A 23,121-nucleotide genomic window follows, 5' to 3' on the forward strand; every position below is an offset into this window, starting at 1 on the left:
AAGGCAGTTTGGGTCCAGAAGTTATAGTTGTTTCATAAGCAGAGTCAAGCCAGTAAATCCTGCTAACAAAGACATTGTTCTACACACAATCAGCTCATGTATCTCTATATCGTATTAGCAGAACCAGCAATGTACTACAAGGACACCTGACTGCACAGCTCGTGCTGTCAGGACTCATCAGCTCCAGCTTAGAGACTGCTCCTTCCACTCCAGGGTTTCTAGGCCACATTCCATAGTAATGCTTCTAGGGAAGCATTCTGGTCTGGCCTAACACCAGCTCTGAACCAGACTCACACTGTTGCCAGCTCTACAAGAGTGCAGGGAAGAGGGACTTGCACAGGTGCTACTGGGAGTTGGGAAGATTGGCACCAAACCAAAATTCAACACTATTAAAATAACCCCAAACAGCTGAGCACATCTGCATGTATTCTACTCATTAGGTCAGGTAAACATGGTCTTTCCCCCAGAGTAACACAGATTTTCTAAACAGAAGACCATCAAGATCTTTTTCTTCAACCACATGCATTTTAGAATGGGCTATTTGGAAAGGCTATAAAATACCTGTCGTTTTTCAAAAGGGTAGGAGAAAAATTAACTCTGTTACCGGTTTGCCTCCTAATACTATTTTCAGCTTAAGGGAAAAGTTTCTGAATAAATATTCACAGCTATAATGGCAACAGGAGATTAGCACCACCTCCACTTTCTGCAAACAGCGGGTTCACTTCCTACTACCACCGCACAACTGAATCAGAGGCCAAATCAGCGCTAGCATCATTTGAGGATGATTATTCAAGCAGAAACATCTCTGTATCAATCTCTTCTGGTTATTCCTAACATGAAAATACACTGTTCTTCATGTAGAGAGCAAGGAGACGACAAACCCTACCCAGTGAGTCAGAATTACCTTTATCCTTGAAAAGGATTTCAGAAGGCACTTGAGGAATGTCAGCTGGAAGATGCCTCCAGTCTTGCTGCAGTGACCTAATCCCAACATTACCAAAGCTGGAGTCTGGACATCTGTTTATACCTACAGATGAGTAAGCAACACCAAAATATAGGTGTCTTCTAATACAGTGAAAGGATTTAAAACTGTTTGAAGCAGTAAAAACTCATTTAAAATAAAGTTCAAGCTGCCTGGGCCAGAATGACATTTCTTAGAACATGTACATACAGGGAAGAAGATGGTGTCTCACTTAAAGAAAAGCTGCTGTGAATCGGCTCTCCCCAAAGCAGTTGCTTTGCAGAAGCCTTTCAGTAACTGAATATTTTACCCATGTATGCCATAAAGAGGGTCATTTACAACAACTGGGGAGAAGTTAGTATTTTAAATATTAGGAAGTGTTTTGGGTTTTTTTCTTTGTTTGGTTGGAGTGGTTGGGTTTTTTTGTTTTGTTTGTTTTCTGGGTTTAGAGAACTTCAACCTCATACAATACACTGACCTTATAAATACCCTTTGAAGGAGAGTGGAAAACTACTTCCTCTAAGAACAACTCAGCACCCTAACTACTTTATCTCATGGAAGTTTTCTTGCTATTTTACTTTGTATTCAGAGCAAGATCCCTATTGTATAATCATGATCTACTCATCTGGAAGCAAGAAAGGTTATCACAGAGGCCTTGGCCATGTTGGAGAAAGACTAGAACAAAAAAGTGGGAATGAAAGTATTTTAGAAGTTACAGAAAAATGGATGTTAAACACGATAGATTGTAAAAAAGGTTAGCTTCTTTTTATATTAATCGCTGCAGAATTGTTTTAATTGTTGATATTACAACATTGGACAATTCCATGTTTGGAAAGTCTTATTTTAGGAAATTTAATTTCTTCCTATACACACAAGAGCCTCCTATGCTGAACAGCAAGCTAAGCAAAACAGTGGTTTTTTGTGAGGTCAGATGAATTTCATCTGTCCAATACATTAGCTTATCTGCAGGTTCCAAAGTCCAATACCAACAAGAGAAAGCAAAATGCCTGTTTAACTACTGCAATATAAAAAAGTGAAAACATGTTTAACTAGGTTTTAAACTTCTAACAGTGTTTAAAACAATAATCATTTCTGTTCAATATTTGAGCACTCCTTAAATCTACCATCTGCACTTGCAAGTGTCTACTCAGTTCTACTGAAGAATTAAAGCAATAATCAACAACCTAAAACTAAACTCAGGAATACATCTTCATTTTTGAGGCAGCTCATTTAAATCATTGCAATTCTCTAATTAGAATACTGCAAGTGCAAAGACCCCTGCTTTTGAAACAGAATAGCACTGCAGAGATCTGTGAACTTTTTTTATGTCAATAATAAATTACGTATCAACTAAATCATTATGACTGGCAGACTAGTCATGGCTATAATGAAAAGGACAACCACACTAATCAGTTGAGAAAGGATCACTTAAGGTTCCAGATCAGTGAAGACAAACTCAAAGCACTCTCTAGACATCGCAGATTTAGTAAAAAAATGAAATTAAAACAAATGCAGGGAGGGAGCTACAAACACATGTTTTCCTTTACTTTGTGAAGCTTAAAGCTAGCTGAAGTTTACAATCCAATCCTATGGAAAGAGACTCCAACACACTCTATGTGAGTCCACAGAAGATTCTTTATTAAATTTCCCTATGCAAGAAGTCAGCAGTATGCTCCACATATATACACATATATATGCAATTCTCTACAGTTTTAAAAAAAAACAAGCAACCTAAGCCATCAAGAGTATTTTATAAAGTCTGGGAGAGTTCAGGCCTCGTTCCAGCTCTGTCTAGAGGAATCATCCACTAACGGTCATTTCAACAAATAACACATGTTTACCAGGACAGAAAAAGAAATTGCTACTTCTATTTTCATTCTTCAACCTGACAGTTATGAATGGGCCAACTTTAAGAGAGCTGAGTACCAGCATTTTAGTGAATGATGGGATTTATCCCCACAAAGCTTCACAAGAGGACACTAATAAAACACTCTAGCCTACAATCAATAGTTCTACTAAACAGGATACAGATGCAATCAATGTGAAGCAGAACTTTATCTAGTTCCAACAGAGGCAAAATCTGCCTCTAAAATGCTCAATGCTACAGTATGGTATTAAAACACAAACTTCACTCTCAAATTGAAGAGAGCAATAGCCACATCCAGGGCTTAAGTGCTCTGTGTGTTCCCATAGAGCCAATCCAACATTTACCTCAGATGTTTTCTTCTATTAAAAAGAACAAAAAGTCAGTATGCTAGAACTTGTCGTCTTCAAAGCTGCCACAAGGCACACACTAGATAACAATTTCTCCCTTTCCTTCCTCTCTCCAAGAACATTCAACATGGATATACTTCTATTAAGTAAAGAGGCTATTAAAACTACTAGAAGACTTTCTGACACCTACTGTGAAGAAATACAGCTACAAGCTGTATTTTTTGTATTTATTTTTGTCACAGTGCACTCTTTCAGGAAACACTGCTGCAGTCAGTTTCAAGTTCTGAGCTTGCAAGAAAAAAAAAATGGCTGCATCTTGCCTTATGCAAAGTCAAAAGAAAACCCAATTCAGAAATACTGATCATGTGAATCTGGACTGTCTGGGTTGGACTATAACATTATGATGATCAGCTACCCAATGAAACAAGCACTTCAGAAACCTCATTTCAAATGATGTTGGCTTCCAAAGACTTCTGTCTAGCTTTTGCTAAAAAAAAAAAAAAACCAACTAAGCTTTTCTTAAATATTAAAGTCTAAAACATTACTTAAGTGCCAAATCCACTTTATTCTCCAAATAATACTTACTTCATTTCCATGTTTCTGCAGAAATTCTATTTCCTGTTGTGTGAATGTAGTCATTGAAATCGACTTCACTCTGTGGGGTGGATTCAAGCCCCGCCTGAAAGAAGCAAGAAGTATTCATTTGGGAAATTTGTCATCATACAATTACGTTTAACACTACAGCTAGAAGTCAGTCCGTTTTAAAATAGGAGCCATCTCTGTAAAACATACTCATTCTTGGTACAGCCATACAACTTAAGGCTGTGTAAGCTCTTCTCAAAGTAACGCTCAGTATACTAAGTTGAGTAACAGAACTTGGGGGGAAACCAATGTTCACAATCGCTCATGCAAACTCACTCCGGCACTTTCTATGCAAATTTAAGAAAACAAAATTAGACTTTTTTTTTTAAATCCTAATCTGCTTCACCCTTGCCTCAACCTTTCGTCTCTCGCTCTTGGGTCCCCCCTTGGCTGCATTTTCCTTTCCCTCCAACTCCTCCCTCACTTTGATCTCTTACTACAGCTTCTACCCAATAACTGGATTTCTTCAAGCTAAACTCCCCAGCTCAGTCTTTTTCTCCTGCTTTAACCTACATTTCCTGTTTCCTCACAGCATCTTTTTCTAGTTTACTTTTTGCCCCTGCACTCACAGGGGCTTCTTCCTCTTCCTGAACACTACAGAAGTAACCACAACAAAAGTAAAAAGACACTGGTTTTAGTGTGCTCTCACATGAGAGATACCATTGCTAATGCCACAGCTCCAGTTGTGAGCAGCTCTGCCTCAAGCCCAGATTGGCACCACTCTCACATCCACGCCAGGCTGCTGCAGAAACAGTGTGCCAGCAGAAACACTAGGCACTTCTGTTGCCACAGCCTGACATTGTCAAACCTGGTTAAGTCACAACCTGCAAGCACAGAGAGAAAACCTGCTGAGCAACAGCACCACGGTAAGAAAAAACTTGCTTTCTTTTCAAGCTCTTTCTTTAAATACATGCTAACTACTGCTTTTGCCTACCAACAAATTGCCTACAATCAAAACCAAGCTGTGCTTTGCTCAATGGTGGCCAGAACATTACATCCCACATGTTCCAAGCAGTGAGACACTCAGGCAACACCACGGGGCCAGTTTAACACTCACGTTAACCAGGCCTGGATTTCTGAAATACCATCTTAAAAACCAATTCATATACATTAACCATGAGATATCAAAGCACACAAAAAGCTTTCCAGGGATGCAATACAGGCCTAACAAATCACTAAGAAAATCAACTGATAGCTCTATTGCTTGTATTTGTTCCTATGCTTTCAATTCTAAATTTGGTTCAGACTGCTTTTAAGAATTAAAAAAAAAAAAAAAATCACTGACATCTAATTTAGGACAACCAGTGGTTTTCTTTAAGTTCCATGATTATCCCAATAATATTAACTATAAATTAAATTGTTACCCATCAGAACAGCCTATGACAAAAATCTGATATTCCAAATATTAACATTATATTCAACTTTTACAGAAAAATTTTAGCACTTCAAGTTTTCCAAGTCTAATGGGAAGAATATTGCTGTGCATTTAGCTTACAAATTCACCTTCACACCTAAATTCAAGTGTACCTGTAAGAATTCTGATCCTGTGTTAAAAGATCTTCACATTTTTAATCAAAAGTTGAATACTGGTTAGAACACTCAGCAGTAACATTTTAGCCTAAGTTTCATGAGAAACTAAATTTGAGATAGTCACTGCTTGAAACACTTAGATAAACAATTAATTTTATTTTGCTAAGAAATGCTGTGATTTTGAATACCTTAAAAGCAGAAGTCATATACAAACCTACAAGCGTGTCAAAATTAGTTTTACAGAATACTATTTGCTTCAGCAAATTTTTGAAATCAGAGCAGCTGACATTAGACTCCACAGTTCAGCATCTTGACAAGAAGGTAGACGTTTCATTGAAGTTGGTGAGAGAGGTTTTAAGATAGTTGATTAAACTATCTTCTCTCAAAACGTTTAAATTTCTTGGTAAATTAAAATTACCAATTTAACATCTTTCATCTAGCTGTATCATCTACATCACAAATAAATTACACTTATTAAAATACTATACGATTATCTAAGATTTTTTTAAAGTACATACTCATTTTAAGATTATGTAATTTAAAAGAAATCTATAAGAGTTCTCTATGCAGTTGAAATTCATTGTTTCCGAGCTGGTGCTAGGATTAGGTTTGGTTGTTTAGGTTTGTTTATTTTTGGGTTTTAAAAAAACACCTTCTAGGTCTGTGTGTGTAAGCAATTACAATTCACTAAAAGACACTGTAGCATCACATACTCAGTGACAGCATAGAAACAAAGTTGGCATCCACCCGGCATTTCACATAAATATGCTCCATCAAATGTTACATGAGAATTACCATCCCTTGCTTTTGCAGTAAGTATAAAAGCAGTTCTGCCTGCCTTAGTCTGTTCATTCACTCTCCTTCTAGTAATTACAATAGCAGCACAGTTAGATAGTTGTAAACTATTTAATGGCTAAAAGCCAGAGCTATTCACTAACACTTTTACATGTTTCCCAGCACAGGCAGTATATCTCAACTTTCCAGCTCCTGCTGGAAATTCCTTTTTGCCGTAAGTATAGTTTAAGTGCTCTGCTGTACCTGTGTTTGCAATTTAAAGGCACTGAACAAGTTAACATGTACCTACTCTACAGTCATCTACTAGGGCTCTTCAGAGCATTTACATCAGCAAACACTGATATCTTCAGTATCTTCAGCTCTATTAAGCAGCAATACTGAATGTGGTTGAGGCCTAGATAAGATTTTGTTAAATCTCACCAGAGACTTCCTCCATGCCTGTCTCTCCAGTGACAAATTCAGATTATAAAGTTCCCTGATATACACATTATATCCACATGGGACAAGATGAATTCACATTTCTATTACACCATCCTGCTAAGAGATGGAAGACATTCCCCCCTAAAGGTCAGATCACCACACAGAGGTGTCAGATGTCTGGCACAATGAAAGAGGGCAAGACACCACATCAGTGGTCCAGGAGGACTGGAAATTCTGAACAAAACTTTAAGAGCCTTAATGTAAACTATCAGGGTGCAATACTGTACATACAAGTATTTATGTCCATTGAATACGGCAAAGGGTGGAGGGAACCTATGTAAAGCTTCCTTTTATGCTAAAGCAGCCTAAAAAGTCAGCCCAGAACAAGGAATTCCAGACAAGAAGCTGCACATAAACACAGCCCAAACATATGCATTACCTTTCTTAGATAAATTACTTTCATTCTACCATTAAAACAGCAAACACTCTATTTTTTTATGATTTCTAATCCATAATCTACATCCATGAATTGCCTGGAATTTCCCTAAAACAGAGCAGTTGTGGGATTTTTGAAGCAGAATTCAAGGACCAACCCTTCCTTACCTACAGAGATTATTTAATGACCCAAATGATTCACAAACAGCTCATCTACATATGGGGGAAGCTTATTGGTAGACAGCCAAGTACAATTATCCCTTATGATGAATTTAAAAACCTCCTTTTTCATAGGAAAAATGTTTTTTTCCTTGTATTTGACAAGTGTTTCACACAGTTCTAACGCTTTACAGTACTCCCTATTTAACAAGGGACAGAATGGATTACAGTCCCTTAGTGGAAATTATCCATGCCTAAATTTAAATTGACCCTGAACAAATATTTGCAACCTGCCCCTGTGCAGTGGTACCAGTTACTCCCTTCCCTACAACAGAGCTCCTGGGGAAGGCAGCAACCAAATGCTACCTCAGCACTTAAACCAGACTGCAGCCCTCTCCCAAGAGGCCCTGGGGAAAGATGACAGAGTAAGACAATTCTGCCATCTGCGCTTATCCAGCACACCAGAGCTAGAACATCCCACACAGAGATCCCACTCATCACTGCCAACTTCTTCACACTCAGCAATGGTTATTTCTGTGGAAGAGCACTGTGACCAGAGCTTCCAGCCTGGAGACTCTCCTCCACTGACCCTCACTGAGTCACAGCCTAGCATAGGGGCAGCTTCAGAGAACATGAGACCTCTGTTCTCCAGAAGGCATTGTTAAACTGGTGCTCTCACAAACAAAGGAAGCTTTAAGGCCACTGACACAGGATTCTGCAGTCTGGCAATTGAAACATTAAACATTCAAAACACAGTCAACAAGCAGTGGATATTTGTTACTAAAACAATTTAGCAGCAAATTATAGTTGAACTTGTGATTGTTGGCAGAGCAGCCATTCCTGCATTAATCTCAAATAAGAGTTGGCAAAGTTGTCTGCAAAGGCCAGGGCTGGGAGGCAAAAAAAATTTAAAGAGTAAGCTCTGGCAGAACAGAGGGTCCCTTTTGTGGGAGGAATGGTGGTCAGACGGCTGCTCAACACTGCTAACATCCCCTGGATCATATTTTAACACCATCTTGAGTCTAAGCCAGCAAAATCTGATCCCCTAAAAAGCATGAAGTTAATGAGGCAAGTCAAATACCAAGCCATCACAGAGCACCCCACATCCCCAGGTGTCCAGAAAACAAGCGCCAGAAAATCCAATGTCACAGCATTTGTTATTATTTCTGTGGTACTGTAATTAGCAAAAGAGAATATAAGCAGCACTGGCCATTCCTGATACTTGCAGACCTCCCAGGAGACCCTCCGCCATCTCACAAGCTCATTTATTTTTAATAGCAGAAGACTCATACACACGTTTTGAAGCAGAGTCAAGGTTAATTTAAGTTTTTTCTTAAAAAAACCCCCAAACATTCTTTCTGAACTGCAGTGTTCACTGTGGTATACAGACATTTCCTTTGCTCTCCTGCCCTGAAACTGAAAACAAGAAATATAGTAATATAGAAAATACCCTTAAAAATCTATATATACACACACAGAGACACACAACATGGAGTAATTTTCCAAACATGCTCCAAAGGAAAAAAAGGATGGAAAAGTCATGCTAAGACAATCACCTTCACTCTAGCACTGTTTGTTTAGACTATTTTAGTTTCTGCTAACCTTCTTCTAGGGAAAGGACAATAATTCACCACCACTTCATAGAGATGTTAATAGTCTGTTACTAATCTATCTGCCATCAAATACTTCCATCTGGCTGACACAAAACTCCCCTACCCATGAAAATTTTAAATTTAAAATTTCAACTAGAAGCATTACAAGCAGCCAGAAGGTGGCCAATAATTGTGAAAAATAGCATAAAAGGGCTTTAGCATTTCTCAAAGTACCTGTATGTTCTAAACATTCCTTGGTGCTGAACAAGAGACTTCCTTAGTAAGTTGGGAGGGAGGGAGGGAATTGAGAGGGCAGTGAGAGAAAGGAGTGCCTTAATTATCACATTAGCAGATATTTAAAAAGTGTCAAGATTAAACAAAAAAATTATGTATTAAAAAACATGTGCAAGTGGACTCTTAATCAAACAGGGATATTTTCCATTGGTGAACTGAAAAACATGTTCTTTTTATCAAAGTTGGGAGCGGGCTGACTGCGAGTGCTACAGAAGTGCTCGAAAGCAGATATGCAGAGACAGCTGAGATACAAGGCCAAGAGGCATTTGATAAGACAAAGGGAAGGATGTCACTGTCAGCAGGCCACATGGGAGCATCCAGGAAAACAACAGTCATAGCTACCAACATAATCCTTTGAATCAAAGGACTTCTTTCAAACCAAAAGAATCTCCCTGCCAACATTTCCTGAGATGTGGGTTTGCCGTAATAAAGAGAAATCTTCCCGTGGTGTGTGACTGTAATCCTTCACCTGAGCACACTGCTCCTCCACAGCATCTCCTCCTGCTCTCAGGGCAGAAATGACTGTGTGTGCAGTTCCAGATATCCTATATTCTTGTACAAAAAGCTGCATTAGCTTGTGTGATGCTAGCACACTTTTTTCCCACATGAAGAATTTAAACACAGGGGACAAGTGGAAGTATTTTAAGAGGAAGCAAATTCACATCACTGTGCATGAACTTTCTCCTGCATGCACCATTTTGCACAGCAAAACTTCTGCTCTGGTAAACCTGATCGGAGATAAGGTCATTTAAATCCCAGGTATTACAGAGAAAAACCTCCTGTAATTTTTACTTGACATATTTTTACTTGACAAGACTCACTTTCAACACTTAAGTCAGAAGCAGATCTTTTCAGCAAAGCCACTAGTCCTGTCATTGTTTTTAGCAGCTTATGAACAGGCTAGACATACTATTTGGGAAACAGTAGAGGGAACAGAAGCTTTTTAAAGCTAAACCTAGTAATACATAGCATCACTCTTTTGATACACATGAAACACTTAAAGGAAGTTCAGGATGAATCCAGAATTAAGGTTTTAGATCTGAATAGACAGTCCTTCGCAGGACAATGCATAAACACTTCAGAAAACTTGTAAAAAAAGGTTATACTACAGTTTTTAAAAGTTTAGAGTTAACAGTACCCAGAATAACATGCCTATTTAAGATCATACTGATATTAGCAGTCACTTTTAATTAATTGAGAAACCTTTCTGAAGGAGACTTTTTAATCTACTAGTATTTTAATCTTGCATTGGGCACTTCATACTTGAAAAAACTAGTCTACTTGACTCCCAAGAATACTTCCTGTACCAGATTAGAAAAAAATTAATTAAAACAAGAAGCAATGCAAGTTGTTCACACAGCACATAAACAAGATAAAGTACTAAGATTATTAAAGCCTTACAGTAAAGCAAGTATTATGAGGCAGAACGCAAACAACCATTAAGAACTATAGAAGCAGCTATACTTTTATACTTATTTGCCATTATGTGGTTTGTTCCCCCCTCATTTCCCTACACTGTGGAATTCTACAGTGAAAAGCATCTGGAAATAAACAACTTGTATGAAGGACCATTCTGACAGAAGTGTTAAAAATAAGTTTCTAGTTATGAAACAGACATGACCTACACCAAGTCTCATCACTAACAAAAATACCCTACTGGCTAGGTCCTAAGCTGCTAACCAATGCATATGATCCTGCACACACAATTTATGGAAGCTTTTCCAAGTTAACATGAAAGAATGAGTCGAAATTTATTTTAGAGGGAAGCTTTAAGTCCTCTTAACAGTCCTTTACTCCAGCTGTAAGTGTAGGTGTTACTAACTGTAAGAACCAAACATGTTGTTTGTGGTTGCTTTTTTATAGCAAGACAAAAACACTGCATATTTAGAAAGAAAGAACTATTTGCATTTTATTGGAATACCAATACATTAACCACGTTTTTGCTAACAGTATTCCTCCTTTAAGCATGGTAACATCCAAATGATGGTCAACTTAACATCAAGTGGCAGCTGTCCCCTGCTTATGAGCTGTTTCACTGCCTGTACATCCTTTTGGTTGCTGTAAATTGGACTACGCACTTTAGTAGTCCATACCTCCCAGCCAACAGATAAAAGGAACAGACCCTTCTGAACCCACGTTGAACATCTCAGCAGCATTCACAATGTATTTGTCTATTAAGGTTAAGAAGCCTGAAAAATAAAGACAAACACTCCGATGGTGCAGCTTTATTATGCTGTCAGTTTAACCCAGTAAGAACATGATCAACCATTAAATAAGCTCAGTGCAGTAGCTTAAAATAGTTTCACATGCCAGCACAAATAATAGTTTGCAAAGAGAGCAAACAACAGCCAGAGCTGGCTATGTATGTGTGGCATGTATGTGTGAAAAACCAGAGTCTCTTTTCAATTTCACAACTTATATGTATTTTCTGTATTTGTGTCAAGTCTGTTCAGAAGTCTACACAAAGTAGAAGAACCCCAAGTCTAATCAGCTATTAGTATAAAAGGCAGTTTATTCCATGTAAATTCAGCAAAGAACTAACATACTTGCTTTGTTTTGCATTTCAGTGTAATTACCAACTTTGTTCTTAAACACCGGACCTTACTTGGAAGGCCTGTTTGAGGTAGTAAGGGGACAGAAATTAGTTCAGGCTCCTGAATGCCTTTTATGAACTCAAACCCTTACAAACACCAATCTGTATCCTTTGATACTATTTATTACTTCTTTGGTTACTCTTCAAATCTGCTCCATTCCATTAGCACAATGCTACAGAATCATATAAAAGCAAACAGATATAGCTAAGGAGAAAGTAGCACTGAAGACAGCAGGGTCTTTCCCCCAAATTATGGATATGTGACTGAAATTCACAACTGACTGACCTCAACTCTTAGTTTCATACACATTATCTTTGGGGAGGATGGGTGGAAAAAGGAGGAGTAGTGGGGAGGCCCATACAGGAATGAGGAACAGGAAAAAATGCAACCACGTTATCAGAGCCAATCCCTTTCCAAGGTTTATATATATAGTTTGTAGGAAATAATCGATGTAAGAGGAAAAAAACCGAACCACCTTCTACTAGATCAAGTCTCTCAAACCATTTGGGCTAGAGTTTATCGACTGAGAGCTTAAAGAGTTGTCTTACAAACTATCGCCGAGCATAACTTGATACACATAAAGCTATACTGGTGGTTTAACTTAACGTTAAAGTAGTATCTGTAAACATATTCACGACAGGATTAGTATCCCCGCATCTTCAAGGCTGTCATGACAGTGAACTGCTCAGCCACGTGCCCCTTCCCTTTCCGCAAGTATTCTCGCACACTTGTTTAATTAACCACCCCTCCGACACGTCCGTGGGGTGGTGGTGCTCCCACTCCCCGTGCGCGCTCCCCCTACGTGCCGAAGGAACCTCCTCAGGATCAGCTCCGGGCCGCGGGGCTGCCGTGCGCCCCAGCCCTGCACACCCCGCCAGTGGCCGCCACCTCCGCACCGGGGGCTCCGACGGGGATTTCCAGCGAACGCGCCCAGTAAAGCCTCCCGACGGCCTCCTTCCCTTTCCCGGGAGAGCCCCCCGCCCGCTGCCCCCCGACGTGGCCAAGCCGGCAGCAGGAAGGGCGAGCGCAGGGGGAGCGGCGGCGCAGCGAGACCCACGGCGGGGCTGCACCGCCCAGCCGCCGCCGCCCTGCGGACGCGTCCCCCGGCGGCCGGGGCGGAGGTCACCCGTGCCGGTGGAATGGAGCCGGCGGTCCCCGCCCGCACTCACTCACAGGATGCCGGAGCAGGAGGTGCACACGAAGCTGCCCACGGTCATGTCGGTGTAGGTGGGGCCCCGCTGGTCACAGTCGAAGCACTTGCGGTTGGGCGGGAGGCTGCTCATCTCCCGCAGCAGCTTCAGGTGCTTCTCCTCCTGCTTCCGCTTGGCGCTCGCGGCCATGGCCCCGCCGGCGAGGACGGCCCGGCACGGCGCCGGGCCCCGCTCACACCCCGGCGACGGTGGCGCTCCGGGGCCCGGCCGGCGGGAGAGGGGGCGGGCGGGAAGGGGGTTGAGGGGAAGAGAGGGAAGGAAGGGGCGGGGAGGGCACAACCAGCGCCCGCCGGCGGGCCGGTGCGGGGAAAGCGGTGGCCGCTGACGCGGACCGGCGGCCCGCGAGGGAGAGAGCGGGCGGGGGCCGCGGCGCGGGGGAGGCGGCGGCGGCGGTACCGGGCCCGGGGCGGCGGAATGACGAGCCCGGGCGGAACCTGCGCGACACCTTTATGAGCTCAGCGAGGAGATGGCGGCCGCGGCGGAGCCCTGCGCGCCCGCCGGCTGCAGCGCCCCCTGTCGCCTAGGAGGACGCGCTACATCCCCCCCCCCCCCCTCCACCCCCCTCACGCCGCAACCCCGGCCCGGGGCGGCGCCTCCGGCGGAGCCGAGTCACCCCGCGTGACCCGGCGGGGCGGGGGGAGAGAGCCTTGGGGTCGGTTCTGTGGAGAGTCCCGATGGAAAAATACCAATAAAAAGTGCAGTTAGCCTTTTCTCGGAGAGGAGGGGATCGCCCGCCCGCTCCGCAGGGTGCTCGGGGCGGGCTGTTTCCCTCACACCGCGGGGTGAAGGCCAGGCGGTCCCCGCCGCCCCTCAGCCCCGCGCGAGCGGTGGGCTCAGGCCGGTTGGGGAGAGCGGGAGGTGCTCTGTGAAAGAGCGACCACCCGCCTCGCCCCCGCCCCAGCGCTGCCGGTGTCCCTCTGTGTCCCTAAAGTCTGGAAATTCAGTCACGGAGCGTGGCGAGAACGGAGGCGCTCCCGGTCCCGTCGGGGCCTTTCCTCCCGCTCCCAGAGAGGGTGCCCGGGGGTCCTGGCGGCGGGCATGATCCAGGGCACGGGCTGGTGGCAGCGAGGTGGCCCGGGTTCCGTGAGGATCGTCAGTGCCGATTGCAGCAAGCAGCGGGATTTGTGAGAACACCCTCACGGGTGGCTTTCTCGGGACGGAGGCGAGAAATGCAGTTTCCCTTTGGGAATTTGGTGCCAGGCTGGCCGCTCCCCCATCAGGGGTGAGAGCAGAGCTAGGAGTCACGTCCATCTGGTACCCGAGAGGAAATCCCAATCAGCCCCTGATCCACAAAATACGTGTTTTTCCACACAAAGCTGCCTAAAGGAATACTTCTCAACAGTGTGCAAAATCAATGTGAAAAAAAAAAAAAAAAGTCAATGTGCTTTATATTTTAGTGATTTCATTTACAAAATGCCCCAGCAATACTATGTATGATTAAAATCTTTTAAGGTTTAATGATTCCCAATGCAATGTATTTAGGGCCAAGTTTTGTGCCCCTGACATCAGTACACATAGGAGCAAGATCTGATCCACTGTATTTTCCTCATAGTTTTAGTTTAAAAATCTAGGACTAGGTGTTCAGCATCAGTAATCTGTCCTTCCTCTTCTGATTTCCCTGGATGTGCTAATTCACATGAGCTGATCAACCAGTTCTTGAGTTTTAAACACAGAAGGCAATACTCTAATTTTTTTCCTAGTATGGGTGGCAGGAGCTGTTAATAGTGAAACATAAACATCACTAAATAATCACCAATGCTTAAATAACATTCTTAAGAGTAAACAGGAAATATTTCCTGTCTTATAAGGACCAAATTCTCACTGCTTCCTCTAATTTTTCACTTCTCTATGAAATGTTGATATTCTTGTTATTCAGAAGGTTTCATTTATTTTGCCTTTTATGGAACATGCTAACATTGTACCTTTGCCAATGACCTAAATGACCTAAAGCAGATGACCTAAATTTAGAAAAAAACCCTGAAGGTTAAAAAACAAGGTTTTTTTTTTCCTGGAAAATCCTTTGCAGAGCAGTGATTGGCCACGCACCTGCTGCAGCAGAGAGTTGCTACATGCAGTCAGGTTTTGTTTCAACCAGAGTCAAAGGTGGTTTGTAACTGAAACAGGAACATGCAGCTTCGACTGCTCGTGTCAGGACTGTACTCACGTGAATGTCACACAGGAACAGCTGCTAATAAAAACGACATCACTGTCATTGACATTGTCATTGTCAGTAAAATGTAGAACTGAGCTCCCAGGGAAAATCCTAGCACTGTTTAAGTCAGTCAGAAAGTTCAGTAGGAACCTTAAGGCTCCAATTTTTTTTGTGAAGAAACTGTTCTGCCATTATTCTGGCGTTTGATAAGCCTGTAGGCTATCTTGTAACCAAGACAGGCTTACACTAGTGGATAAATTACCTATGTTAACATTGATGTGGTTTAGAAACCCCTTTTTGTAAACACCAAGCCTCCCCATTCTGTATATTATAAAGCAAATTTACCCCAGGAAACTACAGAACGAGACTTCAGGAGTGTGTGGGGAAACACCATGTTACAAATGAGATCTGTGGGATTTGGGTTCTTCCAGAGTCTGTGGGCACACCTGCTCCAAACCTTGGGTTCCTACAACCAAGTACCTAAATCTTACCCTCCTGTTTCCCATAGGAATCAGTGCATAAGGAATCCAAGGACCTATGTATACCTGTATGTGTAACACTGTTGACATATACAGGTCTAAAAACTACAGGGCTACAGTAACTTCCAGCCCTGTTTCACCTCCCCTCAAACAATAACATAACTTGTGCTCCTCTTCCGCTCCTGCTTTTTTTATTTTTTTGCTGCTCACAGCTAGCATTAATTCCCTCAAAGCAGCTGGCCTGTGTTTTCTCTAAATCACTAAAGGAAAAATCCACAAATAATACACATGAACAAAAACTCTACTCTTCAATTTTACTCATTGATTTTCTTTTTCTTTATATAATTTTCTGTTTCTCTACCCTAGAACCCAAATTTCCTTTCCTGCAGCTTCTCTGTCCAAATTTGTTCTTCATTCTCTCCTTCTAATGACCAGACTTCTGCAGTTGGAAATATACTGGCCAGCTGTTTATTCCAAAAGTGCTTAATCCCTGCTGCACCTGCTACAGCTTTTAACATTAAAATTAATTTCTTAACAAGAGGTAAAACAATTGTTTTTTTATGCTTGCAACATTTCTCTTTACATAAGAAACAGAATTTAATATTCCAGTCGTGGTTAATAATAGCTGAGAGGCGTTGCTTCGGTATGTTCTTAAATATGGGCCAATAGGGTATAAATTATAATATACAAACACATAATCTAAGGCATTTATTGTCAGGACCAAAAGAAACAAGAGTCTAAGAATGTACATTTGGGAGATGAATAAGATGTTCTCTGTTTGCTCTAAGATTGAGGTCAATAATATCCACTTTAAAGCAATTAACCCAGCAGGATAAGTGACGTGAAAATTATCATGCTGAAAGGCTAATGGGCTATTAAATCCATCTTGCTTCACCACTGATGGGCATACAGAATTAATCCTGGGATTAGGTATATCGGCTCGGTGGTAAACTGCTACCTCAATGTTTGTATGGGAAGGGTTTTCTGAAAATACTAGGAAAGAACACAGCCAGAACGTTCACTGATATGTGCTATTCAATCCTCTGAGCATAAATTAGTGTGTCTGTGCCTGGCCTTATTCAAGCAGTAGCTTTTTATTAATGAATAGATACATTTTGGTAAGAGATCAGAACAGGAGAAAGTCATAGTAGTGATTATATAAGTCATACTGCCTGTTGACAGTTATTTAAATCTGGACAATTTAATGCAAGAAAATTGTCAGACAAATATGATTGAATTACAACATTATCTTTACTTGCAATGCCATTTCCCTTGGACATTTCCCACCCACTGCGATGACATTAACACAGTAAAAAAAGGTAAATGGTGGAAAGCCCTGCTCTTACCCTTAATAGCTGTGAATAAGAAACTGGCCTCACAATAAAGAGAAAGGCACAGTCACATAATCTTGGGATTTTTGTAATGAACAAGTTAGTGGTCTGTATTTTTTTAATGTCATGTTTTATTTGTGTGACACACACCTAATTCATTTGGAGTAATATGGGGTAGGAAATGATTTTCAGTCACCGTATGATTCTCTTCCTGCTTTCTAGATTGGCCAGTGATGTTGAAAGATTATCAGTATTTCAACCTTGCCCCTTTATTTGACACAGTTCTTGAATTTCCATCATGCCTTAAGTGCACAAGATCACAGTCCAGTTTGTAATCACAGACTAGGTAGTAGAAAGAACATGCTTATATACAGTTGCAGTGAAGGCAAAATATCTTGGAATAGGAATATCTTGTATGCAAGGTGAATGCATTTAATTTTTAAGTTCATCTTTGCAGTACATTTATTTTTAGAGTTTGTGCCAATGTTTCTATTACTGATTTTTTTTGTATTGGTTTATCATTAATCTATAAGACCTTGTAGTTGAATGATGCTTTGTAAACTGTCACAGAAGTTTTGGTCAAATGATTGTTTCATGCATCCTTTCAGAGGAACATGCTAGAGGAGAGTGGAACCCTTTAAACCACAGAGTGAATATATTCATATTTGGTCCTATAACAGCAATGGAAATATAGTGGTAAGTCATATAATATTTTACTTTTGCTGGAACATCCCACAGGAATGTTAGCAATACACAAGGCAGCCTAGAGTCCATGGGTAGAAGAAAGAAGTTGTGGAACTGATATGAACAAACTGAGAAGGATGCAAAAAACCCCAACTTTAGGAGACAAACATGTGAAAGACATAACTCGATGGTGAAAAGATAGTTCCACTCTTAACTTTTGGTTCTAAATTAGAAGAGGGAGATAGAGAATCTAAACAGACATCTAAACCCCAACAGCTTCTGTAGTATTTGGCTACATAAAGTACTGAACCAGGAAATGCTCTCTGAGCAGGAACAACTTCATTTTCACATTAAAGTTTAAAAACTTAAGATATTTCTTGATGTATAAGTGAGATTTTTATTTAAAGCCCAGTGTATTTTGAAGTTCGATTCTTCAGTACCTTTTCCACTTGATGATGAGCATTTCCTGCCTGTTTTCTCTAAAGCTCCCATAGGAGTGAAGAGAAGCCTTTGTTCCTTTACACTAATGAATCTAAATTATTGATTAGTCAGTCTAATTTGTGGAAACTGCTATTGGTTTGTGCTGTCTTAGAAGTGCCTTAGATTGGGCAAAAAGAATTACAGGTAATTTCACAAGTATCTTCAGTGATGGAAAGAATATTAAAGTAGATAGGAGAAATAGCATATTCAGCCAGTGTTCTTTTATTTTCCCACACTTTATAAAACTCACATATACTCCTTCATACTTCCCTAGAATTTTATTTATTTTAATAAACATCACTTGAGGGCTGATTTGGAGAACACTAGAGTAGAACTAACTGTTTTGAGCAGACATCTTTCAGTGCTTGTGGTAATCCTGAAGGAGTGTCTACAACTGGAATCTAGAAAACAGGTCCATAACTTTCTAATTCTCTAAGGCAACCTGATTATATAAAGAATGAAAAAGGACAAAAAGAAAGAAAAAAGGTGTAATGAGTCACAGTTGCCAAGACAAGTTATGAAATACCTGTAATGCACTGCATGATCTGAAACACTGACATTGTAAATCAGTGACTCCAATGTAGTAATGTTTGAATCTTGCCTAATGAACAAGGTTTTGTACACTCCACTGCACAAATCAATGAATATAACAAGTGTCAGAATAGCTAAACATCAAGGAAACATTCATTTGGACTCAAAATGGGATGAAGAAGAACAGTATCTTTGAGGAAAGCAATGGAGATGGACATAACAAAAGAGGGAAATTTAGGAAATAGAGCTTTTAGATGTTAGACATTCAAATGGAAGAATACAGAAGATATTCTATGTCATGTGAATATAGGAAAATTAAGTTTTTCAGTCACCCTGTTTCTGAAAGAAAATATTTCAGTGGACAACTACCAAAAGAAACCAGATTCTATGACCTTTAGTGTAATGTTTCTCTGTTTAAAATCTGAGATGTTGTCACCAAGATTTTTTCCATTAATCTTTGAGAATTTGTCTTGTTCAAACTGCAGTGAGAAGGGCTTTAGGATTGGGAGCATTAACAGATAAAAGTAAAAGCACTAACAAGATTCACGACAGACAGAAAGATCCCCCAGAGAATGTAGCACCGGCTCCTGCAATTGCAGTGAGTGGATATGGATAATCCCTGGTAGCTACAAATACCCTCTTGGGGGAGGTTTTCTGCAGGAGAAGCCTAATCTCAATCCATACATGGGAAAAATAATGCTAAACCTAGAAATGGTTTAGCACATTCTCTCCATGTCATTTTCTTCCGAAGTACAAAAAGAAACCTTCAAATTGTTTAGAATAACTAGTTTAAGAAGAAAAATGAATCCCCTGACATTCAGGCCTCTTGTACCTTCTCCTGTACAGCAGGAGCATCTGCAGTGTCTTGCCTTGAACTGTTTTTAACACTGCAAGCCATACTTGTAGTTACAAACAGCTGGTACAAAATGAAGATTTCTTTCAAGAATGCATTCTCTGGTGAAGTGGCAATGACAGACATGTCTCTTGGATACAATGTGTGAGAATTTCACTGAGAAGGTTGATTTTGAAAGCATTTATCAATTAGAAAAACTCTTTTTTAAATAGGAGATAAAAAAGAGAAATGTGTATCTTCATGTGACTTAACCAAAATGACTTGACATGAAAAAGAAACATTTTTCATTATATGACCGGAGTATTTAATATTTACTAGTTACATGGTTAAAAAAATTTTTAAAAAGATCCAAAAAACAACACAACAAAAATCCAACAACAAAACAAAACAACCACCAGAAACAAATGAATAAATAAAGCATGTTGTGCATAGTAATATTCCGTGTACTGTGTTTTGGAAATGGGAAAAGAGTAAGTGTTCAGAACACCATTGCAGCCTGAACAGAACAAAACCTTGTTTTGGTTTGTGGATGAGCAAGAGAATTAATAAATACTCTGAAACAGCACAGTGAATGAAAAATTTGGGATAACAGCAGCAGAAATAGCAGTGTCTTACTGACATAAACACAGGAATTTGAGAAATACACCCCTGATGTGCAAGAGATTTTATACAAATGGAAAAAAACCCCACTAACAAGGTCCTCTAGGCTACCATGCATAAGGAAAATTGATAGGGAGAAGGAACCTGACAGTTAATAAATCATCACAAATATGGATACAGAAGTATTACAGAAGCTGTTAGGGAAGCATATTATTTCTTACAAAGTAGGATTTTTAATCAAGTCTCTTGTAATTGTTAGAGTTTGTAACCCTGTTAGTATCATGTTTTTAGATCTCTCTTCTCAGTTCACCCCAGCTTTCCTGAATTATCAAGATCCACTTTATGAATACACAGAGGTTTCACATCCTGCTCCTCTTTGTATGTGGCTGTTTCAGACCCCCCAGTGATTTATTAATTAAGGTCCAGCTTTCCAGTTGTTCTGGTTTGATGTATTCATAGCCAGCTTACAAATACTGCTCTGAAACCTTCAGGTTCTTGTCCCCTCCCTGCACATCCCTCTGTGCCCACAGATATCTGCCCAGCTGCCATGGGGACACGTGCAGGAAGGAGATAGAGGAGATGGAGGAGCTTTGTGCATGGCTGCACACTACAACTTTGCTGATTAGGAGTGTAATCATTCAAAACCAAACCAATTTAAGCAAAGGAACAATTAACACAGAAAGGTTTCATAGTAATTACTGAAAAGTTTCCACTGATACTGACCTAAGCATTTGCCAGGGTAAACTCATTTTACACTCCTGGACAGAGATCACAGTTCAAACCCACCTGCCAAAAGGCTTAGTTCTTTCTGTATTTTCTCATTAGAAACAGTCAGTGAATGTTCAGAGTTCTCTCTGCAGTCTCAGCTTTGCTCTGAAGCACCACGTGTTTCGTTTCTTTGCTGCAGTCTCTCAGCATTGCCAGGTAACGCCCACAATTGCCCTCGGTCCTCTCGACAGCCAGTGTCATCCCCTTGTATAATGAAATCCAAATAAGCATTTGTCACAGCTCTTTGGAATGACATCTTCATGTTAAATGATGTATTGTTAGGCTTCAAAACTGGAAATTATCTTGAAGCATAAAATTATTCCTTGCAGGTTTCAAAAACTATCTAGTAAGAGTTGGATAACTCAGCGGTGTATACTGTCACTAGCAACAAATCCTTTCTGCAACAAGGGGAGTTTTTCTCTAAAGGAAAATTTTGAAGCTTATTCCAAATTTTATCAAATTTTATTATTTTTGTTGTTATCATCTAATCCCTGATGTTTTTGGTTACTAGGAAATGATGAGTATAGTACTCCAATCAACAACAACAAAAAAGTTCAAACTTATTTTTAAATAGCCTGGTTTTATATATGAGATCAACCAAATTCAACCTGATCCATGATCCTAAACACTTGATCTTACAGCCAAGCTTGCAGTGGGCAGTTGAAATAAGCATTTAGGAACTAATAAATTCAACAAGAAACTTTCAAAGAAATAAACCATGAAATAAATGGCCTAATTCTGAAACCTGGGAATAATCAACAGTTTGTTACTGGTCTAGATTTCCATGAACTTCAGCAGCCTGCCTGCTGGTCATGCAGCACACAGCCTGAATCAAGGAAATCCTCACAAACCTCACTTGGACATTGTGCCTGAAGTCACAGGATACTGTCAGGGCAGCTGGGAAAAAAATGTGCAACTCTGGGGGTCTTGAAGTGAAACTGGGGGGGTGTGGGCATCTAAGTTCATTCTAAAGTATTCAGAGGAGCAGTAGAAGCAATAATGAATTGCCATGGGGGGATCTGCTAAGTGTCAATATGAATGTCATCCTTTTTTTTTTTCTTCTCCAATTGTTTTCTCATTGCCTGGTGGCCACAGGTTGTTGAAAACTGCCATGAAAATATGCTGAAATAGCATCACATGATATTTGAGACAGAAGTGAAATATTTAACATATATTTCTACTGCAAAAGAAACATGAAAGAAAACTGAACTGTACTCTGATATTATAAACAGAAAATGACAGGGGAATCATTCAAATCTAAACCCATCAGCTCCCTAGTAATGAAAGCCTAATCAAATTATCAAAGTAGCTCTCCCAAGCTCACTGCCACCATCATTACTCAATCAGAAGGTCGGTGTAATGGAATAGGAAACCTTCAGACACACTTTTAGATTAGGCAACAGTATTTTTACTGATGGACTATAAAAAAAAAAATTTATAAACATTTCCAGTCCCCATCACTTGAAATTAAAGAGAATAATTTCCATTAACATTCAACAATCTCAACTAATGAAGCTATTTTCTCTCTGGATTCCTTTCCTTCTTAAACATTCTCTGATGTTGGAATTATTTTCTCAAATTGTTTTGTTATGTTGTCATCCTAAGCACCGACACTTTTGCCAGTAACTTAGAGGATAAAGCTGTGCCTCCTAGTTCTACTGAAATAACCACTAAAGTAACTGGATTCTTTTTATAACCAAGCCAGAACTTTTAGACAAATCCTTGCCCTTTGGTGGTGGGAATGCTTCCCCTGGTTAGTCCTCCTCTTACATGACTAACCCTGTGACACTTCCTTAGTTTCAACAGTATTTTCTTAATTTTGCAGAACTGTCTCTGTGAAGGAAATACTCCACAAGAACAGGTTTCAGAATGCTATCTTTGAACTCCAATTACTCTGAATTTTCTCTCATAGCTTTAGGTGTAATGTGGCAGTGGTGCTCCACCCATATGTTTCCTTCAGCCTCGAGGAAAGCACACTGATTTTTTATTCCACTTGGCTTAATTGTTTGACCTGGCAATATCCCCTGCATTACTTCAGAGATATTCATCCCAAATCTGGATATGTCCCCACAAAACTACTGTCTCAACGTGGCAGTGGGTCTATCCTCCTTTACTACCTGCTATGCGGCATCATTCTCTAGAAATGGTCAAATAAGCGAGAGTCAAACATTTTAAAACTTCCAAACTTAATAACTTCAGAAAGTGATCTCCTGTACCAGTCAAAAGTATTTATTTTCTCCCTTCTCTAAGGCTGAAAAATTGCCAGGGGCACTTTTCCTCCCCACCCAAGTGCACGGTACAGCCTACAAAAAGCCACAAATACACTGGCATTGACAAACTGACAATTTGATTCAATATTTGGCAAAATATGTGGGAATCATGAAACTATGGAATCT

General features: G+C 40.4%; 1 protein-coding gene across 9 annotated transcripts in view; it reads right to left on the reverse strand.

Moving 5' to 3' along the window:
- AGFG1 (ArfGAP with FG repeats 1) overlaps positions 1-13,071 on the reverse strand; it is a 36,097-nt gene extending 23,026 nt beyond the window's left edge. For 3 of the 9 annotated variants that reach the window (XM_039556999.1, XM_039556995.1, XM_039556994.1), the window contains exons 1-2: positions 12,810-13,070; positions 3,761-3,854 (exon numbers count right to left, since the gene is read on the reverse strand). In XM_039556999.1, coding sequence (XP_039412933.1) covers positions 3,761-3,854; positions 12,810-12,976 — 261 coding nt within the window. In that variant the 5' untranslated portion in view covers positions 12,977-13,070. Of the gene's footprint in view, positions 1-904; positions 1,019-3,760; positions 3,855-12,805 lie in introns of those variants that run through there. The other 6 variants (XM_039556997.1, XM_039556993.1, XM_039557001.1 and 3 more) reach the window with 4 other exon arrangements.
- Between the last annotated feature and the right edge of the window lie 10,050 nt (positions 13,072-23,121).

This window comes from Corvus cornix, chromosome 9 (assembly GCF_000738735.6).
Source record: "Corvus cornix cornix isolate S_Up_H32 chromosome 9, ASM73873v5, whole genome shotgun sequence".
In the NCBI taxonomy this organism is placed as follows: domain Eukaryota; kingdom Metazoa; phylum Chordata; class Aves; order Passeriformes; family Corvidae; genus Corvus; species Corvus cornix.